This window comes from Sorex araneus, chromosome 5, assembly GCF_027595985.1.
Source record: "Sorex araneus isolate mSorAra2 chromosome 5, mSorAra2.pri, whole genome shotgun sequence".
Taxonomy (NCBI): Eukaryota; Metazoa; Chordata; class Mammalia; order Eulipotyphla; family Soricidae; genus Sorex; species Sorex araneus.
The window spans coordinates 116,245,788-116,265,374 of record NC_073306.1 but is presented as its reverse complement, the minus strand read 5'-3'; the positions used below and the strand labels follow the sequence as shown (position 1 = coordinate 116,265,374).

Sequence of the window (19,587 nt, the reverse complement as noted above, 5' to 3'; positions counted from 1 at the left end):
CCCACTGCACTATCACTCCGGTCCCTTGAAGTCTATCTGTGAAGTATTCTACAAAGCAATGTGTTACCCCAAGGTCCTGGACTCAGAGAAGTAGCTCAGGGACATTCAAACTTCGATGGAGGGGCCTGGGGGGGCAGGTGCCCGTTTGCTCCCTGGCTGAGTTTAATGCTGTCCCCAGACCTGTCTACTCCAACCTTACTTCTGTCTTTTCTTCCATATCTGGGCGGTGGGGGGAACGGAGTGTGGGGTCACTCCCTGTGGGGCTCAGGGGCTTCACCTAGCTCTGTGCTCAGGGGACCCGTGCGCGGTGCCAGGAGTTGGACCTGGGTGGGCCACATGTAGGCAAGCCCCTTAAGTTGCACTATCTGATATTTTGAGCATCCCCGCTGCTCCAGGTATGCAACTGGGTGGGCCTTGGCCAGGGCCCTCCGCATGTCTGAGTAGTTGGTCCTGGCGGAAGCACAGCTGCCGGGAACAGTGATCAGGCTGGGACTGTGAGGAGGGTGGGTCTGTCTGTCACACAGGTGCCTAACGCCTGGCACCATCCAGCTATTCCCGAGAACGACACCCTTGCCTTCCCCCCCATCTCCACCGCCCTTCTAATTTGGGGTCAGTTCCTTCTGGCATCCCGTGGCCGAGCCCCCCAGAGAATAGTCCCTCTGGTCCTCCGTGGGGGGCTCCCCTGCGGGCCCCCGTCTGCAAACCACTTGCTCCGAGGACTGGCGAAGGGCGGAGGGCCTGGGAGGTGGGCGGAGCAGATGCGTCTCCCGATCTCGGCGCCCAGACCCAGGCGGCAGGGGTGCAAGGGGCAGGTGCTGACCCTGGGACTGGCTCGCCTGCTCTGGGCGTTGGGAAGCGGCCTCTGGAGGCCACTGACCAAAGCCGGATAATGGCCTTGGGGGAGACGTGGAGTGAGAGCATTGGCGGGGGCCCCGGCAGAAGCCAAGGAGAGCCAAGGGAGAAGGTGGGGGGAGGGCACAGCCCGGGGCCCTCCTGTGGACGCTGAGGCCGAGACTCCGGTGCCAGCTTCACCCTCTGGACTCTTCCCGGCTTGTGGGTCACAGCCCACAGCTGTCCCCACGATCAGCCCCCGTGGGGAGCCACTCGACGGATCTGGAGGCGAGGGTTCTCAGGCTTGGCAAGGGTGGACGCAAGGTCCAGTTCCCAGTGCTGGAGCCGCCCGTCTGTCAGGAGACAGGGCAGAAGCTCAGGCGACGCATTCCTTGGAGGTGGTCAGCCAGAAGGGGGCATTCCAGGGCTCCTGGACCACAGCCAGGCTGCCCCCTGCAGTGCTGGGAACCCCCCTCCCCGCCCCCCTATCTCCCTCCCCGGCAGAAGGGCACATGGGCAGCACATGACGGCCGGACAGAGGTGAGGCGAAGCAGTGGGAATGTTCTGTGTCCCCAGGGTTGGGTGTGAGGTGCCACCACACCGTCTGCGCTAGCTCAGGCTTCCGCCTGCTGCACGCCCTGCCTGTCTCCACCTTGACTCGTGCCCCAAGGCCTGTTGCCTGTCCCACACCTGCAAGGCTCTTCAGAGTTGTCTGTGCGCAGGAGTCTGCGGTCCCCCGGGACTCTGCATGCCCTGCCATGGATCTGGTCCCTTCCAGAAGCATCCCTTCCCGAGCCCAACACACTGACGCAATCTAGTATCCCCCACTCTCCCTTCAGTTTTTTGGTGTTTTTTTTGGGGGGGGTTGGGGAGGGAGGTTCTGGAGCTTGTTCTGGGCATGAAGCTTATCCACATCCGCCCAGATCTTCCACTTTCCTTTCTCTTTGAAGCGTTTGCTCAGAAACAGAAAATCAATGGAAGAGGCCAGGCAGCTGAGGAGATGGGCTTGGCGCACCCCGGGAGAGACGGTTGGTGCAGAGAGACCCTCTCAGTCCCCTCTGGTCCCCTGCCCCACCCCCTTTGACAGGGCTCAGGATCTTCAGCTGGCTGCTGAATGGACAGACTGGCATGCCCGGGTCCCCAAGGGCACGGGCAGTTTATGCTATCCAGCCTGGGTTCAGTCCTGGGCACTGCCAAAAAACCCACACACAAAACAAAACAGTAATAGGGAAGGAAAGGAAGAAAGGGAGAGGGAAGGCTAAAGTGTGGACAGGACGAAGGACTGAAGGAAAAGAAATCTGACCCAAAGGCAAGAAGTCCTATATATTAGAAACTATAAAATACTGTGTTGCTGGGGCCAGAGTGACAGTACAGCAGGTAGGGCATTTGCCTTGCACACGGCTGACCTGGGTTTGATCTCTGGCATCCCATATGGTCTACTGGTGCACTGCCAGGTGTGACTCCTGAGTGCAGAGCCAGAAGTAACCCCTGAGCACTCCCAAGTGTGACCAAAATATATATATGTATATATATTTTGAAATTAAAAACTTAAATGATTAAAGAGATATAACTTGTGGGGCTGGAGCGATACAACAGCGGGTAGGGCGTTTGCCTTGCATGTGGCCAACCCGGGTTTGATTCCCAGCATCCCATATGGTCCCCCGAGCACTGCCAGGAGTAATTCCTGAGTGCATGAGCCAGGAGCAACCCCTGAGCATTGCCAGGTGTGACCCAAAAAGAAAAAAAAGAGATATAACTTGTTCATGGGTTAGAAGACTTAGTTTTTAAATTTAAGAACCATGATTGACAGTTATTGGTGGCTGAATTTTATTTTATTATTTTTTGGGTCACACCTGGAGATGCACAGGGGTTACTCCTCCTGGCTCTGCACTCAGGAGTTACCCCTTGGCGGTACTCAGGGGACCATATGGGATGCTGGGAATCAAACCCGGGTTGGCCATGTGCAAGGCAAACGCCCTACCCGCTGTGCTATTGCTCCAGCCCTGGTGGCTGAATTTTAGACATATAATAGATATTCTAGGACCAATCCCACCCGAGTGTCAACTCCCACTTTCCTCGGCCAGTGTCCCCAAGTTCCCCACCCACCCAGCCCCTGCCTGCCCAAGCCTGCTGCCTTAACAGGTGCATTGTAAAGTTTGGTGGTTGCGGTTTGTATCTCATGTTTTCAGTGTCGTTGAGGACTCCATTGCGAAGATGTCAACTGTTTCCAAACCAATCTATAGGTTTAACATAAAGCCAACTGAAATTCCACAGGTGTCTTGGTAGAAATTGGTAAGATTTACACTCGGTGAAATCAAAGGGCTGCTAAAATAGAACGAAGTTGCCAGAAATAAATCCGCACTATACGAAGGCCAGAGAGGTAGTGTAGTGGGGGAGGCCACTCGCCAACCCTGAGCACTGCCGGACGTGGCCCCCAAACAAAACTAAATAATCCAGCTGGGCTTCGTGTCATGTGGACAACTGCGCCCCCCACCCCCACTTTCCCCAACACCCGAACTCCCAGAACTACAGAAAAAAAATTTTTAAAAATCAGAAGAAAAGCCATAAAATTTAAGGGCTGGAGAGAGAGTATAGCAAGTGAGCAGATGATCCCCTGAGCCCACCAAAAGGGCTAGGAGTGTATGCCCTGGGCACCACCAGGTGTGGCCCAAAAACAAAAACCAGGAATGAAAAATTCTAAGATCTAAGCATAAACCATGAAACTATCATAAATAATTGAGACCTTGAGTTAGGTAATGATGTTGCAGATATGACACCCAAAACAAACTCCATCAAAGAATAGATAAGTGGAACTTTTTCAAAATTAAAAAAAAAATCATTCAAAACACACTGAAGAGGTCTGGAGAATAGCACAGCGGGTAGGGTGTTTGCCTTGCATGCAGCCGACCCGGGTTCGATTCCCAGCATCCCATATGGTCCCCTGAGCACCACCAGGGGTGATTCCTGAGTGCAGAGCCAGGAGTAACCCCTGTGCATCGCCAGGTGTGATTCCCCCCCAAAAAAGCAAAAAATAAATAAATAAAATAAAAGACACTGGAGAGAAAGAAAACACAATAGAAGACTTGAATGCAGACCCGATGAACTCCTCAAATTGTGATTTTAGCAAACAAAGCAGGCCAGGAAGGGAGTCCTGGGTTTAATTTCCAGCACCGCTCACATCCTGAGCGCCCGGGCACCACTGGGGAGCACCATGACAAATTCAAAGCCCAGAAACCCTAACACTCAAAATGGGGCAAAAGATGGGGTTGAAGGAACAGCACAGGGGCTCAGGCACTTCCCTTACACATGGTGGTCTCCAGTCCCATCTCCCGCACTGCATATGGTCCCCCAAGCACTGCCAGGGATCACTCCTGAGCACAGAGTCAGGGATACCCTGCAGATGTCCAGGTGCGGCCAAACATCCCCCCTGCGCTCTGCCCCCACCCAAACACATCCCCCTCCCCTCTGCCCCCACCCAAACAGGCACAGGGGGCAAATGATTCGACATACATAGATGACAAATAGTGCATGGAAGTATGTGTAACATGTGTCTCTAGGAAAATATATATATTTGGGGGGGTCTCAGACAATAATGCTCAGGAGTGAAGCCTGGTGGGGGGGTCCACATATGTGGTGCTGGGGATGGAAGGGAGGTGGGCTGCATGCACGGCAAGCACCTTATTGCCTGTCCTCCCTCCAGCCCCCAGTGAAATATATACTAAAATCATTACACAGTATTGTTTTTTTGGGTTTTTTTGCTTTTGGGGGGGGGCGGGGTCACACCTGGTGGTGCTCAGGGGTTACTCCTGGCTCTGCACTCAGGAATCACTCCTGGTGGTGCTCGGGGGACCATATGGGATGCTGGGAATCGAATGTGGGTTGGCCACGTGCAAGGCAAACACCCTACCCGCTGTGCTATCGCTCCAGCCCATGACGCAGTATTGTTAGGCCCCCGTGAAGCACACTGATCATCACAAAGAGAATGGGAACTCTCAAACGGCTGCGGGAAATATGAGATGATTTTGGTCTTCGGTCTCAGGCCTGAGAGTTGAAACCCACCTCTCGTCTGAGGCAGCCGCTGCTCGCGCAGGCAGAGCCCTGGGACTTGTACCCCTGCCTTAGGGACTAGCCAACTGTCCACTCACAGACAAGCAGATAAACTGATGATGGCCCAGCTAGTCACTGGAATACTTCTCGGAGAGGAAAGGAATGGCTACTGACACAGAAAAGATGGAGGACTCTCCATGCAGAATAAAAACGAAGCAGCAGTGGCTAGAAAATCAGGTTTATAGGGCTGACCCGCGTTCAACCCCCAGCATCCCATATGGTGCCCTGAGCACCACCAGGAGTAACTCCTGAGTGAGGAACCAGGAGCAAATCCTGAGCATTGCGCCAGGTTTGGCCCCAAACCGCCCCCCCGAAAAAAAAGAAAAGTTTAGGGGTCGGAGTGATAGTGCAAGTGCGTGTCTCGCATGGATCTGACCTGGGTTCGATCCCCAGCACCCCATATGGTCCATGGAACACTGCCAAGAGTGATCCCTGAGGGCAGAACCAGGAGTAAGCCTGGAAGACAGCGGAGTATGACAAAGAAGGAAGGAAGGAAGGAAGGAAGGAAGGAAGGAAGGAAGGAAGGAAGGAAGGAAGGAAGGAAGGAAGGAAGGAAGGAAAAAGGAAGGAAGGAAGGAAGGAAGGAAGGAAGGAAGGAAGGAAGGAAGGAAGGAAGGAAGGAAGGAAGGAAAAAGGAAGGAAGGAAGGAAGGAAGGAAGGAAGGAAGGAAGGAAGGAAGGAAGGAAGGAAGGAAGGAAGGAAGGAAGGAAGGAAGGAAGGAAAAAGGAAGGAAGAAGAGAGCGAGAGAGAGCACGAGAGAGAGCACATCAGGTACAGGGTGTGAGAGACAGCGGTGGTGTTGCTTGAGCCCGTCCATGTGACGGGACAGCAGGTCACTCCAGCTACCACGTCTATAAAAGGGGATGAATTCCAGAGGCTGCCCAGGGTCTCTGCGCCCCGATGCAAAGGGCTAACAGGAAAGTGCTTGAACAGTCCCGTCCGCGAGCAGCACTGCGTGACTGTGACTGGCGCTTGTTTACTCTGGCTCCTCCCCACTCCCCGCTGTCCCCTCCTCGTCCTCATTCCCAGCACTGCTGCTGGTGCCTCTAACGCCCCTGGAGTCTGCGGTGGTACAGGAACTCAAGCTCCCCCCGCCCCTTCTCGGGATTCTCCAAACTGGATACTCTGACGACCGTGACCCATGTGTGCTCCTTTCCCCGAACAGGGAAGACCACTGGCGGTTAACAGGGACAGGCGCAGCTCAGAGAACCTCGAGCTAGCTCCGAGCCCCTGGACACACCCAGACCTGAGATCTAACTGCTCCTTTCTTTGATGACTTGTAAGCCTGTGAATTCTCGTCTGTCCTTTTCCTTTTTGGGGTTTGTTTTAAATTTGGGGGCCACATCCACTGGTGCTGTGCTCAGTCATCACTCCTGGTGGGCCGAGGGGACCATATGGGGTGCCGGGGATAGAACCCGGGTTGGCCACCTGCAAGGCAAGTGCCCTACCCGCTGTAATATCTCTCTGGCCCTGTCTGTCCTATTTCTAGGTATTGTAGGAGTGAGGACGGAGAGGTGAAGTGAGTTGACAGTGACACACTGGAGCTGAGAGTGTAGAGAGTGTACAGTGTAGAGTGTACATTTGCCAGCTGTTTCCTACTTTGGGGTCCCAGGGGCGAACGCTTCTAAATCCAGCTGAAGGAGGTGAGCAGCCGGGAGGCAGGACTGGCCCGAGGTAGGACTGAGCTCGGCGAGACACACGCAGCTTCACCCGCCTGAGGAAGCCGCCCCTCGTCCGATTCCAAACCCCAGCAAGAGACGCAAGACACCGGGCAATAGGACAATGGCATATTTATTTACAACTGGATCAAAAAAAGGCATACAGGCATATTTCTTAATTAAAAATAATAATGATGATTTTAAAAAGTCAGAAAAATGGATGATATTCGAACTCTTTATGAGTCCATTTCCCCCACAAGCCCCCACAAGAGAATCTCTTCGGGAAAAAAAACAACAAACCCACGATTGGAAGGAACAAAAGAATTCTCAGCATCGGCGCGGGACCCCGTTCCTGCCGCCAGACTCCTGGGTGCCACCTGGCGCTGTGGCGTGACCTGGTGAGGCGGAGTTCACTGGTTTGATTGGTGCAGTCCGTGGGGTTGGGGGGGACGCTGGAGGGGTGAAGGGCGTGGGGTGTTCCTGGCTTTGTCTCTCGGTAGGAACCCAAAGCTGCTGGAGCCAGGCTGCGTGGCTGTTCCTTCAACCCTCATCCCGTGGTGGCTTTGGTGGCTGGCCACTGAAGAGCGGATATCCTTGAGGTGCAGGGGGGTGGCGGGGGCAGGGGGCAGCCAGGGTTATGGATGGAGGAGCCAGGCCTGCCCCCTTCGTTCCCGCTTTCTAAGCCTGTTCCCGGGAAGTGGGGCAGTTAGGACGGCACTTACCCCCCACTGTCCCATCAGAAGAGGCTCCAGGTATCCGCGGAGACGCGTGCTGTGGATGCCGAGAGAGCTCAGAGACCCCCGAGTGGGCACCGAGGAGGGCGAGCCCAGGGGAAGCCCTAGGTCAGCCACGCGCATAGCTGGCAGAGCAGTCGCCCCTGGAGAAGGGGCTGGGGGAGCCCTCGTCCCACACAGCCCCCGCACGCCTGGCCTGGAAACATTTGGCCCCACGTCCAGGATTTATTTCTTGGCACAAGACAGTTCACTTAAGTCTCTTCTTTAGACGAGCCAACTCCGGCCACTCTGAGCAGGGGGTGTCCTGCTGTTCTGGGACCCGGGCACCCCCCCCACATCCAGGGATGAGACTCGGGCTGGCACCGAGCACGTGTGTCCCGCCTGCAGCTGGGCTTCGTCACGGCGTCCGTGGAAAGGGCAGTGGCGAAGGGGCTCGGGGGCCCGGAAGAAGCCTGGGAAGGCTGGTGGTCGCTCTCCCAGTCAGTCGTGAGGTGGAGACAGTGACCAGAACCCAGTGTCTCGGCGGACTCATCCATCCTGGATCCATTTGATAAAAAAAAACAAAGGGAGAAAAACCCCCAAACCAAAACCAAACCTGAAGAAACAGGTCAAGAGTTCCTGCCGAGGGAACTTTCTCAGCACTGAAGAAAAAACAACCCACAAAAAAACCGCATCCCCCACAGAACCGGAGTAAGACGATGAAGGAAAATGCAAGATTTATCTACAGGCCCTCCCGCGCCCGCGCAGCCCCAGGTCCAGGAACACTGTGCCAGGAGTCACATCCCCAAGGGCAGGAGCGATTTTATTTTGAGTGCCTGCAGTCCCCTGCGCAGGTGGCTTCCTGTCCGACGACGAGGTGGGCCCGGCCCTGGTCCGGTCCGCCCCCATCAGTCAATCTTCACAGCGGCGTAGATCTTGCGGACAAACATGTAGGCCGCGTAGAAGCCGATGGTGCCCGTGAGCAGCCAGAAGGACAGGACCATGAGCGCCGTGTAGCCGAAGTAGAGCAGCGAGGGGATGAACTCCACAATGTCCAGCTGCGGCGTGAGCAGAGAAGAGAGAGACAGTCGCTGAGTGCAGTTTGCCGCGGGCGGCGACCGGCGCCTACCTTCCCCGGTCTCACGAGAGACGGGCAAGAGCTGGCAAAATGGTGCGCTGTGGGTTCAAGGGGAGGTGGCATGGGCTGCGGGTGGGCGGGGAGGGGGCAGGCTGGTTTCAGAACGTGAATCTAAAGTCTGAGGACGGAAGTTCCAAGGAGGCCGACTTCCAAAGAGATGTGTCAGAAGGGGATGGCTTCTGCCATTAATTGCGCAAGGGCAGGGTCAGCAAACTTTTTTGTCAAGAGTCAGAGAGGGGAGGGGGGAGGGAACGTAGACAGAGGCAGAGGTGACGGAAGGACAGCGGTGGAGGTCACAGAACCTTGGGGTGGTCATGTGTGGTGACTCTGTACATCAACACTCTAAACGTAAAAACCATAGTACCTACACTCAAAGGTTTTTTTTTCTTTCTTTTAAGGGCTGAAAGATAGCATAGCGGGTAGGGCGCTTGCCCTGCACATGGGTGACCTGGGTTTGATTCCCGGCATCCCATATGACCTCTGAGCATCGAGCCAGAGCCAGGAGTTAGCCCTGAGCACCGCTGGGTATGGCCCAACAACAACAAAGATTATAAATAGTGTTGGGTTCACGGGCCGTATGGCATCTGTCAAACTACTCGACTCGCCAAGGAGAGCACTTGGCCTGGAGTTCATGCACCTAAGCTCTGCTGGGCACAGCTCCCAAACTAAAAACCCAAAATCAACATACAAAAACCATCGCCAGCAACCAAAAAAACCTCAAATGACTCAATTCTGACACTGTAGGGTAAAAGCTCCCCACCGGGGATGTCAGCAAACCAGCATGGCTGAGTTCCAACGAAACCTGACTCAGAGGCAGGGCTGCTGCCGGCACCTCGGCCAGAGCTTGCTGGTGCCTGACTGAGAGCTGCTGTGTGACGCCTGGCGGGGAGGGGCACGCGTGGCAAACTGGCAGGGCGCAGCACCACCTGCTCTGGGCCTTTCGCCCGTTCTAACCTGACATTTCAGGAAACACGCTTTCCCACTCCAGCCAACACACCCAGGAGTCCAGTCTGGGCCCGCTGCTGGCTTAGGTTTGGAGAAGCGAGGCCCACCGGGACGACCCAAGCTCCTCCTGCGGGGGATGAGGTGTATACAGGCAGCAACCTATGGAAACTGCAGAGGGTCTGCTCCGTACTCCTCCACTCCGGCTACAGTAACTCTGATGGGTGGGCATCTGACTGGGGTCCTGAAGGCTATCCCAGCACTTTCTATTGTCATCTTTAACGGCCCCTCTCATCAACTGTTCTTATTCTTCTACTTTGCCTTCTGTCTAGCTTCCCGAGGTGAAATCTACTCCCTCGGTTCCTGCTGAAGGCCCTACGGTCAGGCTTCCCATGCAATGATCTCACTGCCCTTTTAGTCCGAAGCCTTTTCTCCTGAGAACACAGATCCGCTCTTTCCTGCAACTCTCCTGTGCCACGGCAGCTAAGTTCTGGAGGGGCTCTCACGGACCCCATGTTTTGGTGGAGAGCACAGGTTTTCTCCGGGGCCCTTCCCCTCCCCTTGCCCACCTGCAGCGCAGTACCTTGTTAACAAAATAAAAGATGGCGTAGACCAGGACGTAGAAGGCAGAGCCCCCGGAGACCAGGAAGTTTCGCCACCACCAGCGGTAATCCTGAGGGGAAAGAAGCGTCATGTCATAGCGGCCTCCAGGCAGAGCCCAAACCCGTATTTCACACTGGCCACGAAGGCGAATGGCCTTGGGTTAAGAACACAAATAACTAGAGTGACGGGAATGTTTCCGATCTTGGCCAGCATGGCGGCTAGACACACCGCAGGCCCTTCTGAAAACTCACAGGGCTGAGGACTCGAGCCAACCCGACTGCCACCAACAGTAGAACCGAGAGGACGAGCGCCAAACACTGTTCCCTGGAAGGTGCGCTCTGTGGTGGTGCTTTTATTATTATTATTATTTTTTGCTTTTTGGGTCACACCCAGCGATGCTCAGGGGTTACTCCTGGCTTTGCACTCAGGAATTACTCTTGGCAGTGCTTGGGGGACCATATGGGATGCCGGGGATCGAACCCAGGTCGGCCGAGTGCAAGGCAAACGCCCTACCCGCTGTGCTATTGCTCCAGCCCTATGGCGGCGCTTTTAGGCCTAGGGACAGCCCCCAGTCAGTCCTATTGCTGGCCCTGTCACGCGAGGGAAGGAAGGCTCCGAGAGGGTAGGAGGCAGTGCTCTGCCTGCTCTGCCTGGGGCTCGGCCCAGAAGGGCTGGCCTGGCCCCCAGGTTACAGGAACCACCCGTATGTTCTGGCCAAGGCTGCCTCTTGACTCCTGGAGGGGAGCTGAGATGCAGCGGCTCCTCGAAGGAAATCAATACATAGGTCTGAGACCTCAAGGCAGGCCGCGCCCCTTACACATGGCATCCTACCCTCGGGTACTCCATATGGTTCCTGAGTCCCACCACGAGAGATCCCTGAGCGCAAAGCCAGGAGTCAGCCCTGAGCACTGCTGGGCGTGGCCCCCTGCAAATAACACCCCCCAACCACTCCCCCAAAACAAAACCCATCCCAAACTGAAAAACCAAACACAAAACCAAAAGAACCTCGCGGCCCGAAGAGAGGCCCGCCCAGTGTGCGGTGTCCCTGCAGGCCGCTCACCTCTGCACAGAGCTGGAAGTACACCATGACAATGCTGATCTGGGAGCAGGAGACCACCAGGATGATGAAGACGAGGAACAGGAAGCCAAAGAGATAATAAAACTGGTTCTCCCATATTGCCTGCGGACACACAGAGCCAACGGGGCCCTCAGCCAGGCGCCACGCCCTCCGGCGGGAAAGGCACACCAGCGGCAGACACACTGCCAGGGGGCCTGGTGCCCGGCCTGGGCAAGGCTGACTTAGAAACGAGTGGTGGCTCCCACTGCCCCAGCCCAGGGAACGGAGTGCAGAGCAGCTGGGCCTGTGAGGGGCAGCTGCCACCTGCTGTAGGTGCGTCCGCCTGGAAGCCCGGCCTCGACGGCTGGGACTGGTCCGGGGGCTCACGAACAGAGGGATTCAGCCACCCTCTGACCAGGGTACTCAGGGAGGTGCTGGGGCTAAACCGCAATGGCTCTGAGGGGTCCTTGTGCAGCCCCAAGCCTGGCACACAGGTCAGAGGAGCTGCCAGCACCACGACTACCGAACAAGGAGCTCCTGTGTGAGCCAGGATCCCACCCCAGGGAGAGGTGTCGGGGGACCTGGAATCAAAGCAGATCCGGCAATGGTGGTACCATGGTGCTAAGGGCCCGAAGAGGGCCAGACAGGGTTTACCCTCCTGTCCCTCCTGGCGGGGCAGTTCCGGTCATCCTGAGAGACCAGTGGGGGCTCTGGGCGGGCGCAGTACTCACACTGAAGATGAAGAAGAGCTCGATGAACATGGCCCCGAAGGGCAGGATCCCGGCCATGAGGATGCTGCAGCAGAAGGGGAGGGTGAGCCCTGCCCAGCCCAGCCTCCCGCGCACACGCAGCCCCCCACCCCCATCTCCCAGGCCAGGAAACAGGCCCTTCACCGCCTCACTGCATGGCCCACCCTGGCTTCCCCGTCCTGGCTCCTTCCGGGCCCAACCCAAGTGGGGCTCCAACGGCAATCCTGGGATCCACTGAGCCCCCCTGAAGCCACCCAGAGCTGCAGGTGCACCAGTGGCCGCCCCCCCACCCCCAGAGACTCACCCCACAAACCGGTTCATGTACCACCGCTGCTCGGGGATCTGCCGGGGGATCTGGTTGGTGCGCACAGGATTGTCATACGGCTGCTTGCGGAAGCCGAAGTAGTAGCCCAAGTAGACGAGGGGCAGAGAGATGCCGAACCACATGCACAGCAGGGCCACCATGGTGGGGAAGGGCACCTGCGGGTGCAGTACCGTGAGGTGGGGTGGGCCCACGGGGGAAGTCCCGCTCCCCCGCAAAAGCAAACCCAAAGAAAACAGAACAATAACAACAACTATAAAAATCGCATGTACTGGGGCTGGAGTGATAGTACAGCAGGGAGGGCATTTGCCTTGCATGAGGTCGACCCCTGGCATCCCATAGGGTCCCCGAGCATCGTCAGGCGTAATTCCTGAGTGCAGAGCCAGGAGTGGCCCTTGAGCATTGCCGGGTTTTGACCCAAAAACAAAAACAAAACAAAATCCCACACGTACTTCGGGCGGGGGAAGGAAGGAGGTGGAGGTTCGGGCTACACCTAGAGTGTTTAGGGTTACTCCCAGCTCAGTGCTCAAGACTGAACCCAGGGCTCCCACATATAAAGCATGTGCCTGGCCCTTTGCACTTTCTGGCCCACACAACTCAGCAGACCCTGGTTCAATCCCTGGCCCCACCAGGACTAGACACCAAGCACTGCTGGCCCCAAGCCCAAACCTCATCCTATTCTCACAAAACCCTACCAAAAAATGTACTGTTACGTGAAAGTAGGCTATAAATATTTCTATATTTGAATGAAAACACTTTCATATGTAAATATGCTGAGAATAGCCTATGCCACATAGTTGCTCGGCTAGAATTTAAGGGATCAGAACCGACATCTCCATCTTTACCCACTTCCGTACATTACTATGGTTCCTACAAAAACCATACAAAAGGAAGAAATGAATTACTACAATAGTACTCAGGACAAAGAAAACATCATAGATGTCTGAGGTTGTATTTTTTTGCAATTGTTAAAAATGTTATAATTCCACTTTAAATATAGCTAAAAAAAAAAAAGAAGAAGAAGAAGAAGGGAGGTTAAAAAGTACAAAGCGCAGTCCAGAGCTTCGCCTCTCCGTGCTCGTGGGAGAGAGTGCGGCGAGGGCGCCTGCGCAGGTCCAGAAAGAGGAAGGAAGAGGAAGCGCCAACGGCTCCGGCCCTGCAGACCGGGGTTGGAGGGCACCGACAGGGGGGAGGCTCACGCTGCCTGCGCAGAACCCAGATCCGAATCAGGGCATCGTGGGCAGCCGAGGTGGGATGGGCTGGTGTGTGGGATTCCAGCCTCCCCTTGGCGCTGCACCCACCCAGGGGCACGGGAGAAGCGGCTTTGGGGACGAGTGACCGGCAATCACAGCAGTGTCCCATGGGGGAGTCAAGGGAAAGCCCCAGCTGGCCCCGGAGCTGGGGAGGTCCCTACAGAGACGTGGGCGCAGGCTAGTTGGCGGGCTGGGCAGGGCTGAGGAAACACCAGCTAGCTCTGTCACCAGAGCTGGGAACACAACTCTGGGCACCCAAAAAGGGAAGGGAAGGACAGGAAGTGACCTGGGGCGGGGGGGCTGCCAGGGCGGGGCAGGGCTCTTACCGCTCCCGATGAGTGTTTGCCCCAGATGAAGCAATTCAGCACGAAGCAGATGCCAAACACCACACCAGGGTACAGAGTCGCCGTCTGCCAGCGAGAGGCGGGAGACTGAGAAGCTGCCGCCTGGGCACCCCCGGCCCCCAGCTCCTCAGGACTCCTTCAGAAGGCACCCGAAGGCCTCCTGTTCTGTGTTCTTCCTATCCCTAACTTCCGTCTGTAACCGGGTCTGATCAGCGTCCCCCGAGACACCCAGTCTGTGACACCCCCTCACCACCCAGGGTATGGCCGCCTTGCACAACAACGTGCAGTTCCCGGCACTCGGAACCCAGGGAGAGCTCTCTGCTGAACTGTGACTGATGAACGTGATGCTGATGAAAGCGGGTCGTGGGCCACGGCCCCAGCAGCCCAGAGAAGCGGGGGGGCCGCCGCAGAGGCGCGCACTTACACAGAAGGCGCCTTTCTTCCACCGGTGGCCTTTGAGAGTGCGGTAGAGACGGCCAGCAGAGAATCCACCGAACACCCTACGGGGAAGCAGCCGGGGGGATTGTGAGTGGGCACGCAGGCGGTGCCTGCTGGCCCCCGGAGCCCCCTCTGACACACCTACCCCATGAACATGAAGAGGAAGCAGGCTGTGGTCATGAGAGCGCCCCGGCTGGACGGCGACAGCATCCCAAGCATGGCCACAACTGCAGAGCAGGGAGGGGAGGGAGAGCGGCCGGAGAGAGTCAGAGTCGCCCCCCACCCAGGTTCCCTTCCTCGCCCAGAACAGCCACTCGGCTCCTCTCAGGGGGCGCTGGTCTCGGCTGAGGTCCACAGGGGCGCAGCCGACAGGCCTTGGCATGGAGCACAGGGCACCAGCGGGCTCTGGGCCCAGGGCATCAGCCGTGCCAGCTGACAGGGTCCGGCCCAGCAACCCGCTGGGGAACAGGGGCCCCCAGGTGGAACAGCCTGTCTGCCCATAAAGCCGGGCGGCAAGGGGCCGAGAGGCTCAGTGATGCAGGGCACGGTTACTAACAGATGCTGAAACTCCCATCACAAGACAAAAATGGGAATGATGTGAGGAGAGTTAACTAGATCTACTGTGACCATCTGGCAATATCTATGCACACATTTATACATTATACATATACATATGTCTGTATTGACTGGTCTGTTTACCTTACCACTACCATGTTAAAGATCAGTTAAAAGGGTTAAAAAAAAAACTTGGCAGACTGACTTCAGAATTGTCTGGAAATCCTCCATGTTCATTTTTGGGGGTTGGCTTAAGTCTTGTTCTGCCTGTTCCTTTGGGGGGATCACACCCAGTTGTGCTCAGGGCTGACTCCTGGCTCTGAGCTCATGGATCACTTAGCAGGGCTCAGGGGACCACATACAGTGCCGGGGATTGAACAAGGCAAGCCCCTGCCCGCTGTACTCTCAGGTCCTGCTGAAGTCTTAATCCAGGTGCTGTGTGGGTTAGCCACCTTAACAGTGGGCACTGGACAAGGCCACTCGGCCAGAGCTGCCGGGGGCTGTATGAAGGTGCGCCCACCAGGAGCTGAGGCACAGCCTCTGTGGGGACAGGTGGCTCTCCCTGACACAGAGATATGCACATGCCACCCGGTCTCCAGGTAGGAAAGCCCCCTGGCTGCCCCCAGGTCATGCCCGCAGACGCACTCACAGATGACGATGAGGATCATACAGAAGAGCTGGATGCCCGAGCCCAACAGGGAACTGAGGATCATGGGGTACTGGGGGGGCCGGAAGACATCGCCGTGCACCAGCTTCCACCCAGACTCTTCCATGGTGTCTTCCTGTGGCAGAGAGGCAGAGAGTGATGCTGTGTCCGCGCTCCCACGGCTCCTGGTGGATCCACACCCCCAGATGAGGGCGGGCTCTGGGACACGCAGATGCCAACCTGCCCTGCCCGACCCCTGGGGCCGACTATCAAGGAATATGTGATCTTACATGTGTGTGGAGAAAATAATGAGAGGAACCTTCTCAGTATGTGGTCAAGTTTCACATCAATGAAAAGTGGTAAACAGCAGAGGGGAACAAAAAAATGAATGCAGAAAGACAGGGGTTGGGGCTGCAACTCTGTGACAGAGCGTAAGCCCTGCAGGTATGAGGCACAAGGCTCCGGCCATGGCTCCAGAGTGGGGGAGGGGAGCATAGAGCCCTGAAAGACGTCACACAGCTTCAACCTTCCTTCTCGTCCTTGACAAATGTACGTGACACATGAAACTGGGCTCAGCCTGTTTTCTACTGTGACTTGTTATTTTCAGTTGAAGTCTGATCAATGCCTCAGCGAGTTCAAGGCCCAGCCCAGTGATGCTGTGCTACTCAGGCCGCGTACTGTGGGGAACCGCGGCCACACCCGATCCAGTTTATTTGAGTGAGAAGTGAAGCGGCAATCATTATTCCTAGAGAAAGTCTTTGTATTTTGGACAATTCTAGAATCGCTGGGTCAAAGCAAGGTGACAATCTTTGAGTCCTTGTCCATGTCACCCGTGCAGCTGGCATGGGAAGGCAACTCTTCCACACGTGTGGAAACATGCCTGCATCTATGCCATCTGACGCCCTTCATCATGACTGTTCTTTCATGGTGGTCTGTGTCTGCGAGCTGCTGTCACTGCTGAGGGAACAGCTTCCCGCAGGCCCACTAAGCATGCGAGCTACTAGTCTCTTTTCTGTTCGTCAGGGTTTTTTCTTGTTTCAACTCTCTCATCTTTTTCTGCGTTGCAAATATTGCTTCTCCTCATCATAGTTTTGTTTCCTTTGTCTACTTTGACATGTACAGCAGTTAAAAGGTTTTTATGTTGTTTTGTGGGTCACATGCAGTGAGGAAGTGCTCAGGGGACCCCATGAGTGGGAGAGCCAGCCAGGGCTCCCTCAGCGCAGCATGCGCTCCAGGCCTCTAAGCCATCTCTGGGCCCCTGTTAAAACAGGAGTTTTTTCCTCTTCCAAGCAGTGCTCAGGGGGCACAGGGGTCACTCCTGGTGATGCTTGGTCACCTGGGCCAGCAGTTCAATGTGAGGGGCTGAGGGTACTGTTGCTCAAGTGTGTGGTGTTGGGGACTACCTGGGCTACCCTGGCAGAGCTGGCACTGCTTGGGGGTCCCCAAGGTTATGCCCCGTGGTGCTCAGGGAGCCCGGTGGTGCCGAGGATCAAATCATGGCAGGCTCCATCTTAACTCCTGCACTATCTCTCTAGAACTCCCCCGTTACATTTTTTTACGTGTTCAAGGAATCAAATCTCCTTTCCGCAATTTCTTCTATTACTTCTATGCTTAGAATTAGAATCTCATCTCTAACACTTTGTTAATTTAAAAAAAAAAATTCTTTTTAGACCTCACCTGGTGGTGCTCAGGGCTGTCTCCTGGCTCTGCGCTCAGGGATCACTCCTGGTGACATGCAGGGAACCAAATGGAGTGCCAGGATCGAACCCAGGTCAGCCATGTGCAAGGCAAGTGCCCTACCCACAGTACAATAGAGCACGGGCTATACTGTGTAACGTGTATTTTTAATAGGAACCTCCTTAGGGACGCTTCAGCCCGTGTCCTGGCGATGGCTGGCCAGGCGGTACAGGCCTCTGGCCTGGCGATGTGCAGCTCTCAGGCTCAGGCGCTGAGAGCCAGGTCCCCAGGCCGCGCCACACTCCACCCAGCCCCCTTTCTTCTCTGAGTCAAGGACTGCACCCCCTTCCCACACACATTGGGTTGGCCCACGGCCCAACCACCACACAGCCCCCCAGGACGTACAATGTCATCCTCCTTGTTGTAGTTGGCGATGTCCTTCCTCAGGGTGCGAATGATGATCATGCTGAGGATGCCTGCGGGGGACAGGAGTTCTTAGGTGGTGCCTGCTTGCACTGCTACGGGTTCTCTCTCTCTCTCTCTCTCTCTCACACACACACACACACACACACTCTCTCTCTGGGTCACACCTGGGGTTCTCAGGGCTTGCTACTGACTGTGCTCAGGGATCACTCCTGGCAGGGCTCAGGGATCATATGGGGTGCCAGGGATCAAAGGGGGTCGGATGCATGCAAGGCAATTGTCCTGCCTGCTGCAGTACTGCTCCATCCCCAGTCCCCCATGAATATTTACTAACCAATGATTCTACATAGCTAGAATCTCCTATGTATTTCATTTGATATTAAATTAATCTAAATTCCACTCTCATCTGCCCACCTCCTCTGGCCATCCAGCTTCTTCCCTGGATGTCCCCCTGCAAGGCCATGAGCCTCACTGGAGCTCTCCCTGGGCCCCCGAGGGATGGCACCTCTTCACACAGGCCTTTCCTACAACAGGGGGCCCCCTCTCCTCCACAGCCCTTGCCCTTGAAGGGGCACCCTATTTGTGCCACAACACTTATCGCTACGTGCAGCTCCACTCTGAGTGCGCTGGTTGAGTTTCCCTCCACCTAAACAGAGACGGTTTGAGGGCACAGGCTGGGTAGGGCGTCCAGCAGCCTCTGTCCAGCAGGGTACATGAGCCAGGGCGTGTGTGCATGAGGAAAGGCCCTCTTAGCCCAAGGGAGCACTTGGAGCAGAGACTGAGTACTTTTCACCTTTGTGCACCCAAACTCCAACACAGAGTCCTGCTGCCTGTCTGCTGACCCGGCTCTGCGCTCAGGGAGTGCTCAGGTTTGCCGGGCCCAAGAATACTCTAGAAATTCTCTCTGACAGATGTACTGACACAGCCCTCCTCGGCCCTCGGCCCCTGGCTTCTCTGCAGCCCAACCCACAGGTCTCTCACCTGACAGGAAGAAGACCACCACGACAGAGTTAATGATAGAGAACCAGTGGATCTGCACGTCGCTCATGGTCAGGTAGGTGTCCCAGCGAGAGGCCCACTTGATGTCGCTTTCCTGGGGGGGCATGGAGGGAGTGTATCAGAGTCAGGACTCCCACGGGTGATTCTTGTCATCACTGTTGTTAGCACAGGGGCCAGTTCCCATGATGCTTGAGTAGCACTCAGGGGATCATGCAGGGCCAAGGATCAAATTCACCTGAGTCACACCCTGGGCCCCCTGATTATTTTTGGTTTGGGGCTACACTTAGGGCGCTGGGGGTTGCTTCCAGTGGTGCCAGGGATCAAACTGGTGTGCAATGCAAGTGCCTTATCCCCTGGATCATCTTTCTGCACCCCCTAAGAAGGCAATTTCTTCCCAAACCAGAACCATCCCCCTGCCATGGGTGCCAGCCCCTGCTCACCTCCCAGTGTACGGAGTAGGTGAAGTACAGCTGGTTCTCCTTGTTTGGGTCAATTTCTTGGGGTGAGGAGTTGGTGCCCTCGGGCAGGGTACATGAGTTCTTCTCGCCCGTTTTGAGATCTGTGAGAGACAGAGACTCAGTCTGTTCCTGTGGGGGTCAGCGCTACAGCCCAGGGCTGCCGGTAGTGGGGTGGGGGCTGGGGGGCAGTGAGGGCAGGCTAGAAGCTGCTTCTGAAGCTGCTGAGAGCAGTGGGGGTGGGGAGAGCAGCTGAGCAATGCTCTTCGACTGTGCCCCCAGAAGCACCCAGTGGGCTGCAGAGGCTGGATGGGTCTCATTCAGTCAGCCTCCCTTCACTGCCTGGGAGCAGTCACTCATTTCGTCAACCTCACTCACTTGACCAGGCTCCCCCAACTCACTTTAACCACCAAGTTCAGGCATTGTAGAAATTCCCTCAGCTATTTCCCTCACACACTCATCTGTTCGCCCTCTTCTCTGCCCATTCAGTCAACCAATGAGCATAAAGCAAGTGCCTGCTGTGCGGGAAATAACACGGCACGCAAAAGAGAGCATCTCTGACCTCAACGAGCTGGGGACGGCTGGGGTGAGGGGACACAGACAATGTCAGGGACCTGCAGGAAGCACATGTGACTGTGCTCCTAGGACAGTTTGTGCTTTTCCTCTCTGCTCTACAA

The 19,587-nt window shown here is 56.0% G+C and overlaps 1 protein-coding gene across 2 annotated transcripts in view; it reads right to left on the bottom strand.

The window, feature by feature from the left end:
* Positions 1–6,711: 6,711 nt before the first annotated feature.
* Positions 6,712–19,587, bottom strand: part of TM9SF4 (transmembrane 9 superfamily member 4) — a 50,092-nt gene continuing 37,216 nt past the window's right edge. For both annotated transcript variants that reach the window (XM_004612583.3, XM_004612584.2), the window contains 12 exons: positions 18,896–19,014; positions 18,438–18,549; positions 17,439–17,509; positions 15,360–15,492; positions 14,301–14,382; positions 14,142–14,217; positions 13,700–13,783; positions 12,103–12,278; positions 11,781–11,844; positions 11,053–11,172; positions 9,973–10,062; positions 6,712–8,367 (listed from right to left, as the gene is read on the bottom strand). In XM_004612583.3, coding sequence (XP_004612640.1) covers positions 8,218–8,367; positions 9,973–10,062; positions 11,053–11,172; positions 11,781–11,844; positions 12,103–12,278; positions 13,700–13,783; positions 14,142–14,217; positions 14,301–14,382; positions 15,360–15,492; positions 17,439–17,509; positions 18,438–18,549; positions 18,896–19,014 — 1,277 coding nt within the window. In that variant the 3' untranslated portion in view covers positions 6,712–8,217. The remainder of the gene's footprint in view (positions 8,368–9,972; positions 10,063–11,052; positions 11,173–11,780; positions 11,845–12,102; positions 12,279–13,699; positions 13,784–14,141; positions 14,218–14,300; positions 14,383–15,359; positions 15,493–17,438; positions 17,510–18,437; positions 18,550–18,895; positions 19,015–19,587) is intronic.